The sequence below is a fragment of the Clavelina lepadiformis genome, chromosome 2, assembly GCF_947623445.1.
Source record: "Clavelina lepadiformis chromosome 2, kaClaLepa1.1, whole genome shotgun sequence".
NCBI classification, from domain to species: Eukaryota; Metazoa; Chordata; class Ascidiacea; order Aplousobranchia; family Clavelinidae; genus Clavelina; species Clavelina lepadiformis.
This window is the reverse complement of record NC_135241.1, coordinates 23,804,502-23,824,183: the sequence shown is the minus strand read 5'-3', so window position 1 is coordinate 23,824,183 and position 19,682 is coordinate 23,804,502. Positions and strand designations below refer to the sequence as shown.

The 19,682-nt window shown below is 40.0% G+C and overlaps 1 protein-coding gene across 2 annotated transcripts; it reads left to right on the top strand.

The window, feature by feature from the left end:
- Positions 1 to 11,057: 11,057 nt before the first annotated feature.
- Positions 11,058 to 19,682, top strand: LOC143446741 (uncharacterized). Of its 2 annotated transcripts, none has more exons than XM_076946520.1 (2): positions 11,058 to 11,278; positions 18,206 to 19,682. In XM_076946520.1, exon 2 carries the CDS (start codon positions 18,246 to 18,248, stop codon positions 18,762 to 18,764), a length of 519 nt encoding a protein of 172 aa, XP_076802635.1. In that variant the 5' UTR covers positions 11,058 to 11,278; positions 18,206 to 18,245; the 3' UTR covers positions 18,765 to 19,682. The 2 variants fall into 2 exon arrangements, with proteins under 2 accessions (XP_076802635.1, XP_076802634.1); XM_076946519.1 differs by having other exon boundaries at positions 18,195 to 19,682.

Below are 19,682 nucleotides of genomic sequence, written 5' to 3'. Positions count from 1 at the left end.
TAAAATTAAACTGAGAATAGATATGCAATATCATAAAAACCATTTTTGTTTGATTTTCACATATGGCATTCCTATCCTTGACTGCTTCAATTACCTTTTGTTTATAATCAGCATTCCTTTATGCAGCGTAGGTTCATTTATACCTTCATTTAGTTTTAACTTTTAGTTTCTCGTCAGTTGAATAAAGTTGCTTTCCACATGTTTGCTGATTCCTCTTGAGTGCTTGAGTGACTAAGATCTCAAATTTTTTAAATCTAATCAAGGTCTAACACAATCCTGACGCTGTTTCTTGATGCTTGTCTGTCATCACTCAAGGTCAATACACGGATATGCTTCGGCTTCGATATGCCAAGAGGACCACTCAGTTCTTCATTACATTTAAAAGATAGCCACAATAGTGACCTCACAATTTCAAAGAGGAAGTCCACTATACAGCATCACATGGTTGCACTAACACATTTGTGCGCCCAAGTCAGGAAAATCATCCTAAGTGCAGTTCGGGTGTAGAGTTGTCGGAAGGAAAGCTAAATGTTACTGGTATTGCAAACACACAAACTCATTTCTCTTTTTGTAAAATCATTTTCCAACCCGCAGTTCTAAGCAGAAGATAATTCATGAACCTCTTAAAAACCATCACTTTTTATGAAAATTAAATTATTACTTTTTATTACATTTTAATGTTAATCTAAAACGGAAAAAAACTTCCTATGATACCCAACAGACCAATTTCTTAAACTTTTATTTTTGTGATACTGAAAAAAACTTATATATGCTAAGCTGCGCAGATATGAATTGACCTAGGCTAATACCGTACATATGGTGTCATAATTTTTATCTTTTGACTGAAGAAATTTTTTCTTTGCATGGCTTAAACATTGCATGCCTTCAATTCAGCAATAACTCCTTATTACCCGTGCCCCACATTGCCGGTTACTGAGCAAGTTCTCTCTCTGTATTGTAATGCTTGTTTTACAAGTTTTGATTGATACACACAATTTTTAATCCATTTTTTTAATTTTTTTTGCATAACTAAAACTTGCTTAAACACCCATACATGAACAAGCCAATACTTTGCCAATGCCTTGCTAAAGGGCATTTTCAGGGCAGCTCTGCATCCGGACTGCACTTATGATGATTTTCCTGACTTGGGCGCACATGTGATGTGTGTAAGCGCAACCTTGTGATGGCACAATGGTAGCGCCACTGGATACTGAATGTGAGTGACCATTATTGCAATCTAAGCAAACTAACCACTCTGCTACTGAACCAACAATTATGCTAGGCCTAGGCCAGGGGGTTCTTATATGTTGATCGCAAAGGAAACCCGTGATGATTGCACATAAGTAAAAGTGCATGTAAAGTTCAGCTAAGTGTATAATCAATTAATCATTCATGATTATGAAAATTACTTCCTTAAAGGCGCTACAGAAGCTTATCAGATATCATAATCCTTAACCTCAGACCAAGGAAGTCTCTGCATGTCTTAAACTTATCATGGTTTAAATTCGCGATCAAAATCGCACTTTGAGCAAGCTAGCCTACATTCTTGGCCAATTTCGCAGCCTGGAAAGTAAGCAGTTTTTTTGACAAACGATTTTGCTTCCAAAACTGCAATTTTTTTGTGTTACTGTGACGGCATGCACTAAGCAGTTAGTTCATTCTAAACCAGCCAGACTGGAAGGTACAGCAGTTTTGGACAAGAAGTCATGCATGCGGAGACATCATTTTGGCACGATGGCGTGCACTGCGGCCTCAATTTTTTTTAATTATTATAAATCAACGTTCAAACAAGTAAACAACCAGCTACTTTTATTTATTTACTATAAATTGGTGTGAAGATAAAGAAGTTCGGTGTGCACGTTGATACATATTCTGTGTGCAGGTGCCACACTTTCCGCTATGGCCTAAATGTCAATATGAAAAAGTTTGCTATGAAATTAACCTGCAGCAAAGTCTTGTGTGTCTGAGAGTTCTGTTTCCACGATTTTCAAGGCCTCGAGGGTATCATGGTTTTATGCAGATAACCAAAACATTGAAAGGAAACCTTAATTATAAAATTCTCATTATAAAAATTCACTCAGCCTATAGACTAACTTTAAAACTTTGTAAAATTTTAGACAGTCAGAACAAGTCATTTCTATAAAAGAAAACAACTTTCCTCAATAAACTTTATCCATTGGTAAAAGTGGGGAAGCCATACCAATAAACCTGTATAAACAAGGAATTATGTGCACAAGAAAATTTCAGACAATACTCTTTAATCGCCGCCAGGTATTCAGGGTCATTTGCCTTCCCGGCTTTCTAAAACTTATTTCAAAAACAAAATCAAACAGGAGTTTTGCAAAGGGACTTTCCCTGCTTAAACTTTAATCACAAATAATCGACAACAATTAAAAATATGCCAAAAACTCATAAACGCTACATCGAGCGCTTTTTTATATTAAAACAGAATACATTTCTCACTGCTTATGACAAAATTCAATCTTGGTCTTTTTCACTTGGTTGATGATCTTATTCGAATATTTTTGATTTCATTCCGATGTTGAATTCATTTCTTTTATGGAATAAATATAATTCATGGAAAAGTCCAACAATTTATATTACAGACAACTTAATACTTTTTATGTCATTTATTCATCACAATCACAACAATCATCATCATGATCATCTCTTGCTTGAATTGACTATAATCGTCAAAAATTCTTGGTGTGGTTTTTATAACATCACTATGTGTAAAAGATTGAACATAACTGCATATATTCTTTTCGAAAATGTATTATATATATTTTGTATATTAAAATATATTCTTATTTTGTATATTCTACCATTCTATACTGCATATAGAAGCATAGAATATACATGAAGGTTATCATTCTATCCAGTTTTCATTGGAATATTTTCAGTTTTCAGGTCACTTTCAGTCAGGAATAAGCATCTGTCTCGTGGTGTATTCTATATTTTGGGAAGATAAGAATGCATGGAAATGTCAATAAAATGAACATTTATGAGTCTCGTGATAGCAAAAGTACAATGAACGCACTGTATCGTTTAATTTTTGCCATTTTCTGTGTGGGTCGAAAATTACGATGTTTTCCGTTATAATTAGAGCACAATATCAAATCTTTAGCTGTGGAAGATAGCCTAACACCAGAGATGCTATTCATTTATAATATCCAGACCAACACAAAGTCTTAGCCTACTAGACACTACAGGTTGAACAAAGCAACATTTGATTACAGGCCTACTATCGTATTGATAAACTAAGAATTGCATAATTTGCTTGAATTTAACAATAAACGTTTCGGCGGCTCTTGTAAAAAAATTGAAATATATTTCTATTAATAAAACAATTACTGTCCGATAGCTTCCAGCTAACAAACCTAAACACACGATTTCATCAAAGCAATTAGGCTACGTCACACTAAAAATAAAAAGTCACAAAAAATTGTTTACGACACTGGTGTCGTGCCGAATCTGTTCCGGGCATTACGAAAGGATGTTGCATAACCTAATTTTTCTTTTATGGCCGTGCGTAGGTTCCATCGTCATAGCATTACTGCACAGCTAACACCTTGCACTTTTAAGCTTCCTGACCTTGTCGCTTTTTTCTCTTTGTTGTTTGTTTGTGAGAATATTTCTTATCACCTTTAATATTCACCATTATCACAAGGTTCACACCATTATTTTTGCTTCCCACGGGCAATGGCGAAAAATAAGCGATACGATACGAAACCGCTCAAATAGGGTGAAGCCTTCTGGTCAAAATCCTTGGAGATTGTTGTCGGAATTGAAAAAAACCTACAAGGTTGAACGACCTTGATTTACAAACAAGAAAACAAAACTCACAAACATACATTGAAAGCAAGATTTTCGAGTTTTTCGCGCCATATTGCCGGAAAAATTTGGTGCGACGTCAGTATTGACAGAATAATCATTATTTGTAAAAACAAAAATCGATCTCACATGGCAGTAGAACATACGAGGTCCACAGGCAAAGCAAGGCAATGTGGTCTTTTCCAGTGAGCCACCGCCCTTATACAATGACAAACAAAATTGTGTTTGTGCATGCTTCTGCAGGGAAAGATGACGATGACGTAACAAACGTTGGTGTTGCTCGACTCCTGATAAAAGACGATCTCAATGAACAGCCCGCAGTGCAGGTCCACATCGACATATGGCGGTCCATCTGTCCCGGAAATAAAACATTTCTAATACAACAACAACGCTTTCACACTTAGTCGACGTCACATCCGTCTTTTTCCTTGCTTACCAAAACTTGGTTTGTAAACAGGATTTACGATTGGGTTTGGAAAAGTCACTGCACTATTTGATGCGTCATTGGCGCATCAGCAAGTCGGTCGCCTTCAAGTTTGTGTTTGATACTTGCAACGTTCTAGCATTATGACTTGTGATATCGCCATCTATGAGCGTCTCAATAAAACATGATCTTGTCGATCTGGAATGCGCTGTGGGGAGAAAAAGAAAAAAAAATTAAGTCTTGAAATAAATAAAATAAATCTCGATTGTTAAATTTTATGTGGGTCGTTATGTCGCGTTGATCAAAGAATAGCATTCAGTGTAAGCTCTCTGTGTTGGTTGAAATTGCGTTACATCCATATGCTATGCGATGCTGTTAAAACAGAATTAAAGTTGTTCTGTTATAGAGATCATTTATTAAAAATACTCGCTCGAATAGCGGGCGTGTTCTTAAAGAAAGAGATGTCAGATCGGTTGATTAACACTTGGCTATAGCTTTTCTTCTACGCTTTAAGGCACAAAACACTTCTCGATCGACCGGACTTCAGTAAATTTATTGATGCGATTGCAATGACCGTCTGAAGGACTTTTACCATTTCATTAAACGATCATAAAATACTGTTTATTGCAGACTTGGGCAATCTCATCCACGGGTGGAGAAACGATTATTACTCTTGGCAGCAGATTATGACGCGGTACAAACACATTTTAGCACAAACTGAAGGGGAGAACACAGATGACCAGTGCTAGATTTCATGGAAAGCTCTTTTGACAAATAGTGTAGATGCAAACTTTAATGAATGTGTATAGAACTAGATGTTATTTGATTTGTTGTAACATCACTTGCATTCAACTTATTATGCAATCGCTTCTTTAATGAACACACAACGAAAATGAGCAACTGTGTGAATAATACAAATATTCTTTTAGTACTTTCATAGAACTATATACTATAAAAGTATTTTCAGTCAGAGCGTTTGTGAATAAAACAAAAAGAAATTGTGAACAAAAATGTGTAAGTCTTCGATTTAAGGCCAACTTTGTTTTGGACTCACTTAAGTTAAAAACTAAAAAAGACGTCCCATGATTGCGAATTGGTCAGATATGGTTTAAATTTTATTCCGCCTTACTTCGTTCTTAGAGAAGAAACTTTCTGATTATGTCATAACAATTGTTGAATAGAAAAGATTCAGTTCACTTAACAAGTTGCAGGGACCAAAACATCCTTTAGAAAAAGTGCTAACGAGACTTTTATTTCTTGTCCCAGCGTGTGTTTGCTTTTCATTTAAGCTATTCAATAAACAATGCTACACTGAGACAAGATTTTGTAAAATAAACGGTAATTGTGAGTTAATTATTCCGTCTATAAGTTATTTTTGTCTCAGTGCATGTTTGTCCATTCTTGTTTATGTAATTACATTTTTTTCTTCTTTCAGACAAAAGTTGTTACCGTGTTATTAATTTATTATTCTTATAAAATATAACGTGTGAGGTTGCTTAATGAAGCAATAACGACAAAGGCTTTGCAAACAATACCGCACAGGCCAGCAAACAAATGTACAACAAATCAACAAATCATGCCAACAAATGTAAAAACTTTCCGAAATTATCGCGCGCAATATAAGCAAATTACTGGTGACATTTGTTACCATTTCTTAACGAGCAATTTCCTTTCTCACAGAAGGTAACAAAAATGTGGGGAAAATTTACACGAATTTCTTGAACAAGTCCGATGTCGGATTTGTAAAACAGCTTCCTTAGCAACAGATCTTGGTTTTGGTTGAAACTAATCCCTATGACAAAAGAAACGCGTAATTTCTATAAAGAATTAGATCTCATAACAAAAGAATATTTGAAACATTAAATAAATAGCAACACATGTATTAGTCTGTTAAAGGGTCCAAAGCATCACGTGATAGTTTATAGAAATAAAGAAACGCCGCAAATTATCTTAGAAACAACAACTTCAATGGTCGACTTGGCAACGCGTACGTACAAAGGCAAGCATGCGGAAAAAACGTCATAGGATTGCGAAATAAGTTTTGCTGTATTCAAAATTTTCCGTGCGTGCTTATGTAGTTTAACGCTTTTCTTAACATAGAAAGAAAATTATCCTTTTTGTGCAATCTTCTGTTCTGAAGCCGGCAGCAGGTAATTTGACAAAATTATATCCTTTTCCGCAAATTTAGCAATGATTAAAACAACATTTTGTCATTGTGGAACGTAACAGCCAATATTTCCGAAGTGGAATCACATATTATTCAAATAAGATGACATATTCTACATCGACCCAATCAGAATTCAAACTGAAGATTTGCAGCCTTTACAGTAAAAGAAAGCGCAAAAGAACAAAGTTAAAAGAAAAAGAGTTCAAAAAATTTTAATCACCAAAAAACACAGCTCGGGGCATTAGGCTGAGGATTTACAATTATCTCGCTCGAGCTGTCCTTGTCCGGGATGAAAGAATTGTCTTCACCAAAACACCAAGAACAATTTAAAACGAGCTTAAACTTAAATCGAAAGAAAGAAGATCGCATAAAATTCGTGCATGTGGAATACTCAGTATAGCGAATATGTCTCGGTATATTAATAGGCTTCCTTCAATTTCAAAAACACAATAGAACTGTGAGACCTGGAAAGAATTTCCTTCGCGAACAAAGTAATTATGCCACGTTTGAAGTTATTACGCGCTACCTACGGTACCTATTCGTTCAATGTATAATGTTCCCAAATTCTAAGGGCAAAAAAATTTTCGACGCTGATTTCGGACTTTTTTCTAGATGCTATTTTCAAAAATTTCGAAATTTTCTTGATTGTGGAAATATGGAAATAACACAGGTTTGTGCTGCGTTCGAAAGTCGTATGCGTTAATATGCGTTCGAAAAAAGTTGACCTGGTTAAATGGTGGTTGTCAACAAACTCTAGTAGTCTTCACGCTGCGTTTGACACAAGTTCTCTTTTATTCGCTATTTTGGTAAAAACGTCATTGATCCATGAACCCGGAAAAAAGATCAAGAAACTTGAAAATGTCGACGTTTTTGCTTCAAGTCGGGCGGGAATGTCGACCTAAAATTTCGAAAAACTCGGTTTTCTAAATTTTTTTGTGATATATTACGGTGGAAACATATTGTCCCAGAAGACAAAACTTATTGCTAATTTATTAGGGACGTGAATGATGAAAAAGCTCTTGCTGGTGTAAAAAATGAGTCTACACTACACAGTCTACACACTGAGTTCTCACCAACACCTAAGTGTGACCATTTCACTGTGGTTCGTCGTGAAAGGAGCTACAGACCTGGATTAAACATCTTACGCTTCACTTAACCTTGGTAAGAACCGGGGCTTTCGATGACGTTCGTGGCTACCCGAACCAAGCCTGAAAGTATGACGTCACAATAATAACAAACAAAGAAGTTTTCATAGGAAGGGAAAGCCTTTGTCTTTATAATGCATGGTCTCTATAATCTAATGCAGGCTACATTCAAAGTATATGTTCTCGGTTTTATGCATGTAAATGGACGAATTAAATGAAAGCATTTGACAAACATAAATTGTAAAGTTTCTGTTTCAGAAAAACAAACCAGTAAATCGTTTCGTATTTAGAGCACCGGCGCAAGCATTTTCCTTAAATTGAGCAAAATAAAGATTGAATGTGATACACTATGAGCACCACATATACTGTAGGCTTAAATTCTATAACAGGCACAACAAATGCATAGAAACAAGGGAGTCGAACCGCAGTAGAAAACGATTTAACTCCGGTTGAGGTTTGCATCGCGAGCACACATTCATATAATTCAACAATATAAATCATATTTAGTTCATATTATTCATATTCATATTTATTTACTTCATGCTGCGCAAAAAGTTAACGACCGAGTAAACTTGAGAGTGAGCTCGAGTTCATGAGAAAACTTAAAGTTGTGATTCTCGTTCTCGACGCAACGATCCATTTTACAGTCTCGCGAAAAATTTGTTTAAAATCAAAAGCAGGTTTGAACCAAATTAACGCAATCTCAGATAATAAAAAGTTGCACATTCATACAGAGAACTCACCTCCATTGACAGTTGTCATCCTGCATGCGGCCAGCAACAACATGGCTATATTTTTCAGCATCATGTAAACCAGTGGTTCCCAAAGTGGGCGCCAGCGCCCCCTTGTGGGCGTTGGCGCCTCTCAAGGGGGCACTGGCTACTAAATGGGCGATTGTGGGGCGCTAATAATAAAGTGGGCAGTAACAAGAACAGTGCCTAAGTAAACTTTTGCGCTGGTTATATAATAGATTTATGCTTCGATTTACTTATTTTACTTTCCTTTGTTCGGTTTCATAGTCTGAGAATTTTCGATTAATCCTAAAATAAAATAGATTTATTGGTCTCACTATTCTTATTATTATGTTAATAGACGAATTCCAACAGTATTGCGTCATAATAATCTTGCGTTTTTTCTGATGTTGCATATGCCAAAGGACATTTAAGCCACGAAGAAGCTAGTGTGATTGTGAACAGCAATATTCTTAGATTTTAGTTAGTGAGCCGGTACCTAGGTATAGTTATTTTATTCAGTCATTAGAGTGCTAAATAATGAGTTCAACCAAACGAAAATGCAGGCAATACAGTTCAAGTAATCTCCAGTATGGATTAATTCCATCCCCAAATCCAGAATCACAGCCAATGTGTTTGCTGTGCTCAAGTGTTTTTTAATGAAGAGATAATGCCGTCCAGACTTTCCGAGTATTTAACGAAAATTCACCCACAAAAAGTAGCCAAGAGTGCAACATTTTTTCAAAAGGTCCGGGACAATTTCAAAAAACGGAAAACTGTTGGCACGATGTTTTCAAACCTTTCCCATACAAGTAATGATGGATTACGTGCGTCTTACAATTTGTCTTTGATGCTTGCAAGAAATGGCAAGCCGCATACGATCGGTGAAGCATTGATCTTGCCATCATAGTGAAGGAAGTTTTGGACACCGTTTTGCACCACAAGACCTCTTCTACAGTTATTAAATCTATTCCTCTGAGTAACAATACTGTTCAGAGACGGGTGGATGAGATGGCCACCTATATAGAAGATAGCTTATGCAGCATCATCAGGAATACAGAATTCAGTTTACAACTGGATGAGTCAACTTTGCCAGGAAATGAGTCTCTATTACTTGGGTATGTTCGTTTTGTGAATGCTGGAGTTTTACATGAAGAGTTGGCAATAGCTTTAGCACTGGATTCAGATACTCGGGGTGATACAGTATTTCAAGAAGTTAAGACATATCTCGAAAAAAAAAAATTCCACTTACCAATATCATAGTGTGTGCAACTGACGGCGCCCCATCTATGAGGGCCATTTCCGTGGCTTCATGGCATTCCTAAAAGCAGCGAATCCAAACGTGCTTACAATTCATTGTGTGATTCATCGGCAGCATTTGGTGGCCAAGAATATCAGTGGTTGTTTTAACCTCTCATTGAAGACTGTCATTAAGGCAGTAAATAAGTTTAAAGCGCATGGACTTAACACACGCTTGTTTAAGCAATTGTGTAAAGAGAACGACGAAGCCCTTGAGCGCTTAATTACTTCTACACACGGAAGTAAGATGGCTCTCCAAGGGAAATTGCCTTGCACGATTTTACACGCTGATAGATAATGTTGTGGAATTCTTGGAAAGCTGTCACCCTGGCCTTGCCAAAGAAATTATTGCTATGAAATGATATCGCATACTTGTTAGATATATTTTCCAAATTTAACGAATTTAACCTATATTCCTTCAGGGTAACAAGGTAAATCTAATCAAGGTAAAATCAGCGCTGTGTTGATTCAAAAATAAGCTTGCGTTGTATGGACGAAATTTAGCTAGACGCAATTCTTCCAGTTTTTCAGCTTGCAACAATTTGCTATCAGCGACAAAGGTATTTCTAATGTTGATGTTGAGACACACAGCAAGTATATTCAGAAATTGCATGAAGACATGGAAGTTCGGTTTCAGGATGTAATACAATTGGAGATTCCTGACTGGATAATCGAGCTATTCATTGATATTTCCGAGCAAGGCATTCTTGCAAAATGATTTTGAACTCAAACCAAAATTCCGTATCTCATATCAATCATTTTGGCTGCAACGCGAAATTAAAGTGAAGTATCCTCACGTGTGGGACCGGGTAATAATGTTGTCATTGCATTTCCCAGCTCATACTTATTAGAGCGTACGTTCAGTGTCGTCACAATGCTTCTGGACAACAAAAGAAACCGCCTGGACATAGTGAGACGGGGAGATTTATGAGTGTTATGTGACAACATGTTTATGATGTAACAAAAGCTTTGTTTGACTTGGATAGTGGATGATGTAATAATCCCTGCTATCTAGTTTTGATGGCAGGAGCTAAGCTTGTAAACGTTCAATTTATTTTCTTATCAATGTAGTTAAAATAAAAGTGAATACACGGTTCGAAAGAGGAATGTCCTGCCGTGTCAGAAATGTTTTAGTTGTCAAAATTGACCCATCGAACGTCGAATAATTGTAACAATTTCAGGCTGGTTTTGCAAGCGTGCATGTGCTTTTTTCTTGCTTCTCGAATGGATAGTAAATTTATTGTTACTTTTTTGTTAAATGGGCGTTTGATAGTCAGTCAGATCTGAGATAAACGATCCTATGTCTGTGAATGTGGTTCCCGATGCTAAAAAAAGAAGACTGAGGGAGCAAACCTTTGTCAAAATAGTTCACGTTCATTCAACCCGAAGAATCGATTCTTTTGTAGAACAACGTAAAATGAAATTTACCGAGTGTAATTCGCCTGACGACCCCAACCTCTACATTTCTGATGACCCCGACGTTCTAGTGACCACCGACATTTCTGGTGACAACCCGACGTTCCGACATTTCTGGTGACAACCCGACGTTCTACTGACAACCCGACGCTTCGACGTTCTAATAAACCACCGACGTTCTAGTGATCACTGACGATCTTGTGTCAAAAACGACGCGTTTCAATTCTCACACTCTCGCAATTCGCACAACCGTTCTTCACTGGTAAGTGGATTTTTCACTTTTTATACAACTACTTGCAACCATAGCTTGTAAATGCATGCTCATCGGCTTGTACCTTATTAAATTAGCTTAAGCTATTCTTATTGTGCTGCATTGTGCTGCAGTTTGAAATAAAAGTTTCTTGTTGTAAAGTATTTTTTGGTTCAATTGTGAACAATTTTTGCGGTGCGCCGCCTAAAACATTTTCTATCGGTTTTGATAAATGTCACAACCTGTGCCGACACAACGAAAAGTTACTTCGGTGCCTGGCAAAGCTAAGACAGAATACCACATGAGCACACGATCAACCGACCGTTCCAACGAGTCAATTAATAATACAACTATGTCGAACGAAAACGGGGAGGGATCTGCAAATACTCCCGATAATGGCATTGCTGGTCCGTCTGGTCTGGGTACTAGTAACCAATTACCAACAAACGCGCAACCACAGAACAATACTTTACGAAACGATTTGTTTTCACACGTTAAACTTCCTACCTTTTGGAAATTTAATCCCGAAGCGTGGATTTCTCACCTTGAACATAAATTTTCTCTTTATCAAATCACTTCTCAAACTAATCGTTACTTGTTGGCGGTAGAGGCAATTCCTGCGAAAGACCTCGCGCTCCTTCGGTTACCTTCGGCGTCAGCACAGAACTGCTACGACATATTGATTAATGAAATCTTGAGAAACTTTGATAAACGTGAGGACCATTTAGATTTTTTGTTGGCGGACCTGACGCTGCACGATCAGTCCCCGAAACATTTAATGCGCGAATTAATGAGCGCAGTAGGTCAAGAGAATCTTACTCCGCCAGTCGTCAAACTAATTCGTGCTAAATTCCTTAAAGCGTTACCACCAGACGTAGCAATTGCGTTAGCCAGCGTGGAACATCACGATCTCCAGAACCTTGCAAGCAGAGCCCACGAAATCTTGCTGCTTAAACAACCAAAAACTTCTTCGCACAACCTTTCCCTTGCCATCACTGATACGGATGACATTGACTACCCAATGCAACCGCAAATACAGCAAATTCAATTGTCTAAACCACCGCGCTATACACGATCTAACGCTAACAACGAATCTAAGAGTTCCGGGCAAAGAAATACGAATTTCACAAATCAAAATACGCCAAACCAACGCAATTCATTTAACTCAGCATGGCAACAACGATCACCACGCACAAACAATGGACAGTTTCACAAATCATACAGCAACAACGGGTTTAATCGAGATAATCGCCGACAAAATGGTTCTTCTTTTGCAAACCAACGCAAATATAATTTTTTACATTCATCCCCCACATTTCAGAAACCAGACTACCAACGTAGCAATTACCCTTGCGCGTCTGATGCTTCTAATGGCTTATGTTATTACCACGCCCGCTTCGGTAGGGATGCGCGCCGCTGTCACCCAAGTTGTAGCATGTGGGAGAACCAATCCCGCCCAACAAAAAACGCGTGGCGATCGACGCAACATTAACCCCGTCAGTCCCGTCGATCGCATCATCAATAAAAAGAGGCTGCCCCTTGTTAACTGTATATGATCACGCCAATAGTATTCACTTTTATGTAGATAGCGCGGCAGCAACTTCTCTTTTGTCCGCTAGTTTAGCTGACGTATCAAACCGCAAACCGCAAACACCGCTTTTCGCTGCTAACAGCACGCCAATTACTACGTATGGCACTACACGACTTAATGTTTCCCTTCATCCTCGTTTTTCTTATCCCTTTGAATTTGTGCTTGCGGACACACCTTTTTGCATATTGGGGCTGGATTTCCTCACTGAATACAACTTTGTTTTGGATCTTAAAGCCAAGCATCTGATAGATGTACCGAACCAACAGCAATATACGTTAGAGCCTGTTGAAAGTGATCCTGTTCGCATATCCATTCTCAGCCAGATAGATCCTGTTGCAGACCTTTTACATCAATTTCCAGACTTGCAAAAACCCATGTCAGCTGTTAAACCAGTGAAGCATTCCATCGTTCACCACATCCATACCACAGGTTCTCCTGTACGTGCACGTCCACGTCGATATAGCCCAGAAACAATGCAGATCTTGAAGAAAGAAATTGACAGCTTGCTGGAGCGAGAAATTATCCGATACAGTGATTCTCCTTATGGAAGTCCGGCCTTGCTCGTTCCTAAAGGCTCTTCTGGCAATAAATATCGTCTTGTCGTTGATTATAAATTAGTCAACAAACAAACAATCGACAGCTGTTACCCTCTTCCGTTCTTACATAGTTTTTCCGAGGTTTTGTATGGTAAAACTGTCTTCTCTAAATGCGATCTCCAAAACGCCTTTCATCAAATAAAAGTGGCTCCAGAAGATGTCCATAAAACGGCGTTTGTTTGCCCCCTAGGACAATTCGAATATACAAGACTCCCATACGGCTTATCGGGCGCCCCACGGACCTTTTCCAGACTAATAGGGGAAGTAGTACGTCCCCTTCAGCACCTTGGAATCTTTGCTTACCTCGATGATATCATCATTGGAAGTAGTAACCTATCAGAACATCTTGAACACCTTAAGTTGCTTTTTCAACGACTTGAGGAATTTGGCTTAACGCTCAATTTAGACAAAAGTGAATTCAACCGCAAGTCTCTTGACTACCTTGGCCATCACATAAATTCTGAGGGTATACGACCAACTCAAGAAAAAGTGCAGGCCATTCTTGATTACCCACAGCCACAAACCTGCAAACAGCTGAAACGTTACTTGGGAATTTATTGCTATTATTTTCGCTTTCTGAAGCATTGTTCCACAACCTTACAACCGCTTTACAAGCTAGTTCCGAACAGTCGCAGCAAACGCGCGGCCCCTTTAACATGGAATGTCGAAGCCGAATGCGCCTTCGCCAGCAGCAAACAAGCTATTGCAAATGCTAGCACTTTAGCGTTTCCGAAACTCCATGCTCCAACTTATCTAACAGTAGACGCTTCGTTGACCGGTATTGGAGCGACATTAGAGCAATTGCAAGGAAATCAACTTGTTCCTTTGGCCTTCTTTTCAAGACAGCTGAACGCTACTCAACGTAAATACAGTTGCTTTGACCGAGAGCTGTTGGCCGCTTACAAGTCAATACGTCATTTCCGCTACTTCTTGACAGGCCGACAATTCACTTTGCGTACAGACCATCTCCCTCTGGTTTCAAGTCTCAGTAAGCTCTCCGAACATTACTCTCCAAGACAGTTCCGTCAATTGTTGTTTGTTTCAGAATATACAACAACCATTGAGCACATCAAAGGCTCTGCCAATGTTGTGGCGGACCTCTTGTCAAGGTCTCAACCTTCGGCACCCAACATTAATACTCTTTCGGACGTTCCGCCTCCTTTAGAGTATGAGAAAATAGCACAAGCACAAGCCAATGATCCTGCTATTCAAAGACTACGCACCGCAACAACATCACTCAAACTGCAAGACTGCAAGCTGCCCAATAATGACTTTACTATTCTTTGTGACGTGTCCACTGACACAGAGCGTGTTCTAGTTCCTTCCTCCTTCCAACGTCAAGTATTCCTGCACTTACATAATTTATCGCATCCTGGAAAAAAAGCCACAATTAAGCTCATCAAGGAAAGATTTATATGGATAGGGATGTGTAAACAAATCGCTACCTGGGTTCAACAATGCCCAAACTGCCAGGAAGGAAAAATTTTCCGCCACACTAAAACCGCACCGGGGAAATTTAAAATTCCCTACGGACGATTTTCTGATGTTGCAATTGACTTGATTGGACCACTACCAACCTCCCATGGTTACAAATACATCCTTACGTGTATCGACCGATATACGCGTTTCGTTCAAGCGATACCAATCCCTGATGCCACCACGGAAACCGTTGCTGCTTACTTTGTTAATCATTGGTGTTCCTTGGTCGGTGTTCCAATCATCCTCACAAGTGATCGTGGACCATGTTTCATCAGTTCCGCTTGGGCAGAAATTATGCGCTCGCTTGGTATTCAACACAATCTGACTACAGCTTACCACCCCACTTCCAATGGAATTACAGAACGCGCAAATGCAGAGATCAAGCGCGCCATCAAGTGTTCAGACGAACCTGAACGTTGGTTTCACAAATTAGGTTTTATTGTCTTGGCTCTGCGTAATCGCTATCTCCAGGATTTGAAATGTACACCTGCTGAGTTAGCTTTTGGACACACCTTACGGCTCCCAGGTGGTTTCTTTTCTGATTCCAAGCTTGCCTCTGCAGTTCCTACATCCAGCTACCTCGGTGCCTACCGAGACTTCATCAACGACCTTCAGTTTACTCCAACGACCGCTCATACAAAATTCATGCAGTCCTACGTGCATCCGGATTTGAAACATTGTGACCGCGTTTATGTTAGATGCGATCATGTCAAACGTGCGTTAGAACGCCCTTATGTTGGTCCTTTTCCAGTATTGGAAAGATACGAAAAATATTTTGTAATATCCCGTCATGGCAAACCGGATCGCGTCTCACTCGACCGTCTCAAACCTAGCTATACAATTGATATTGATGCTCCCTCACCATCATCCTCCTCGCATCAACAAAATTTTTCTTTGCAGACTCGACATCCTGCTCCTCAGTCAGTCTCCGCTACTTCAGCGAAACAGCAAACGACACCACCTACTGTCACTGCTCCTGCTTCTATAAAACCGCCTGAAGTTGTAAAGACTTCTCGGACTGGTCGCAAAATCATTCCACCGAAACGGTTCTCTGACTAAACAACACAACATGTTCGTTTGTCTGCTGCTTACATGTTTCTTTTTGTTCATCTTCATGTTCATCTTCATCCGGATACACAGAAATTTCTGTTATGTCAGCGTTCGCATTCTCTCGGGTTATATACCTTTGATGACGACATACATTGTCAAACGCAGACACCCTTCTCCATACACAACTGCTCTGCTACCGTGTTTGCTCCAGATCTGCATCTCCAGAAGATTCCTGCAACAGTTTGCACTTCACAGATTACTTCCTGGAGCACTACTTACTTCTTTTTTGGGAGTTATCAAAAATCGGCCAACACCTTTGACGCACACCCACCGTACAACCCAGAATGTTCGTCGTGGAATAAAACCAACGTTTCATCACATGGACCGCTGATCCTGTCTAATCCTGCGGCGTACTCAACACGCAATGCAGTCCATTATAAGTTTGTCTGGCCGACTTCAGCTTCTGGAACAGTAACAAACGACTTCTTGTTTCACACTACAATTTACTACGATTACGTCACGGACACAATGACGTCGTCTCTTGGATCTCTTGCATCGTGCTCAATCGGGCGTGGATACTGCTTAACGGGCAATCGTATGTTTATATGGCGAGTACCTTCGCATATCAACTGCCCACCAACCAAGCCTCTCGGGACTCACAAGATGCTCCTCCATTACAACTCTACGTCCTTATATAGAGTTTCCTTACCTGATCTCGGGATCTCGGTACATCACTGGAGGAAATGCTCCTCTCGTGCGAAAAACTGCTATGGCAAACATATTCACTGCGACAACAACAACTTTATCTTTCGCTACCAACAATGTACAGAGCTCGACAGACTCGCTCTTTTTCGTCCTAACCGGCTAAGGCGTGCCCCTTTTCGAACGCCGTACTCTCAATTCGAGCGACTTTTTGCAACCTTCGACACACAACAGGACGACCTTATTTCAGAAGTTCTCACTACCTTCAACGAAGAGAACAAGTTCCTACATTGCCAACTCACGAAGCTAATTGGCACACTCTACAAAGCAATTGGGAAGATCTTCCCTACTGAGATACTCACTACTACTCTTGGACATCAAACCATGGGTTCCAGCCTTGGAGATTTTATGTCCAGAGCAGCATGTCACTCTATCAACGGTACCGTCTTACCGTCACTTGCGTACCGAAACGCATTCAGCCAACGTCCTCTCATCAAATATCGCGATCAAAACGGCCACAGTCAATACGGCCAACTCATTTCAGACAACATTGTCCTACCGGGAGTGCACCTGCTGGAATCGTATCGACCAGCAAGAAGTTTTGTCTTCCGAGTTCTGGGACACACTGTCCTGTATCACAACTATACTTTATCGCACGAACATGTACAGGTGCATCAACTCAACTTACCTTTGTCGCCTATACACGTCAACTACAAGGCACCCGACTACGAGAAAATTCTCAACGAGCTACCTGACTCTGACTCGTTTACTGATCTACAATCGCTGCTCAGCTCTATGTCTGAAGCCAACCTTCTCAAGGAACAGATGCGACATGTCATGACAAGCCTTACTACTACTGATGAAACTATGATCAACGGATCCTACGTCGCAGACACATTCGCACACGCCGCGAAACAAACGTTACTCCTTGCTCTGTCGCAAATTACGAATCCATTTCTCTCAGCCCTTATATTCATCCTGCAACTCCTTGCCATGATGTGGGCCCTCTTCCATACCATCGGGTTTATCCGATCGTCTCCGCACCATTTGCAGTATGCCAGATCCCTTGTATCCCGTGTCCGCGCTTGGCGCCACCAACAGCAGGCGCCAGTTGCAAGACCACAACTACCACAACCGCTGCCCTTGCCTCGGCGTTCTCGTGATGAACCGTCTCCGTCTGGATCTGCTGATGACGCACCGCCCGCTTCATCTTCTCGTGATAATTTCGCGAGCACCCACACACTTTAAGTTTCACTATGTGTATCACCTTGCTTCAATACCGATAATGTCCTTTGCATGTACAATTTTGCCGTTTTCCCTTGTCGCCGCTTTCGATTTTGTAACCGTTTTGCTTCGTTGCATGCTTAGTAGCTTATTCTTGTGCTAGTATCGTTTTCACTTTTCCCGCCTTATTGCATGCTAACTATTCCTGTGCATGAGTTTAGCTGTTTCAACCCACCTCAATAGGGGGAGGTGCAGTTGCAAAAAAATTTACCCTCTACCCCTTTAGTTTCTCCACAGACTTTGCTGCCACTACCATTGCTGCCAAAACCACTTCAGTATGTCGACGGTATCTGATTCCTCCGCTGACGTTCAAATTGACGAAATCACTTCAGTTACTGAGATGATTCCCGACTCACCCGATTCACCGGTTCAACAATCATCTCCCGCGCCGTATGTGCCGATCGTCAGACCTGGGGAGCAAGGCGCTCCTGCCCCCATGCCCCAGAGCGCTGATCTAGCAGATATACAAGCTACGGTGTTACAACCAGTACATAGACTATTTCGGCCGTTTAAAACAACCGTTACAATGCCGACCCTTGCGGTTCCTGCGCCGCCAACCACTTCGGCTGAGGATCTACTACTTTGGTTCCAGCAGCTGGATGAACTGTTCCAGCTGGTTCCTGATTTTGAGTTTATGAGCAAAATCCTTACCATGGTAGCAGCCACACCTGCTTTCCACATGGCCCCCTTGATGAAGTATATATCCAACGGGGTTACGGACAAAACCCTGGAATACGAACAGTTCAAACAATTTTTGCATGCCCGGTTAATCTTGGAGATACCCTCCAACATGTAGCTATATTACCATCAGTTATTTTAAGCATATGTTACAGTTCATTCATTTGTATATAACTTCAGTTTTTTGTTTGTGCTTGCTCGCCATTGCCACCTTCAGTACGTTACATGTTAATTGTCATCTTTTTCCTTCCGTAGCGGGGGAGGAATGTGGCGGCTTGGCTCGCTTTTGTAAAATCCTTACGTCTTTCGTAGAAATGTGTTTTCCAGAACAATTGGAGTTTTTAAACTTTCAGTCCCGCCACATCATTCTTATGAAAGAGTTTTCCAGCTAGTAAATGGAGTTTAAAACTTGCCTTTTCAGAACACTGCAAACTACCGTTGGTATATTTGAAAACTTGCTACGAATAACTTCGTGTGAAAGCTCCTTATTTAGTACGTTACCAGGTCGCTTCCAAGTAACTGTTTCCAACTTAACCAAATTTAATTTGCATTGCAAACACACCGATTTTCACGTTCACACGCTTTGAAATGTTCATGCCTTTTTTGTCATATATTTCCGCCACATCGCAGCACGTTTTATAAGCTTGAACTTTTGTGTGAGACTCCCTCAGAGCCTCAGAACCTCAGTCACAGACGCGAAGTTATAGACATATGTAATACCGTACTACTGTAGTTGTGGTGATTGAATCAGTAGACATCGTGTAAACAGTCACATGACTTGTGTTCTCGGTTATTTGTAATATTGAGAAAGTGTACAGCACCTACAATAAAAGCCTTTTCTGGCAAACGGTATTTGTTATAATATAATACGAACGTTCGGCTATCAGAAAGGTTAGAGAATTCTAACCGCACGCAACAATAGAGTCAGATACTAATGTAGTAGGTTAACTAAGTCAATAACGTAACGTAAGCTAAGACCGATAAACTCTGCATCTGTATCTGCATCTGTCGGCATCAACCTCTACATCCTAAAACG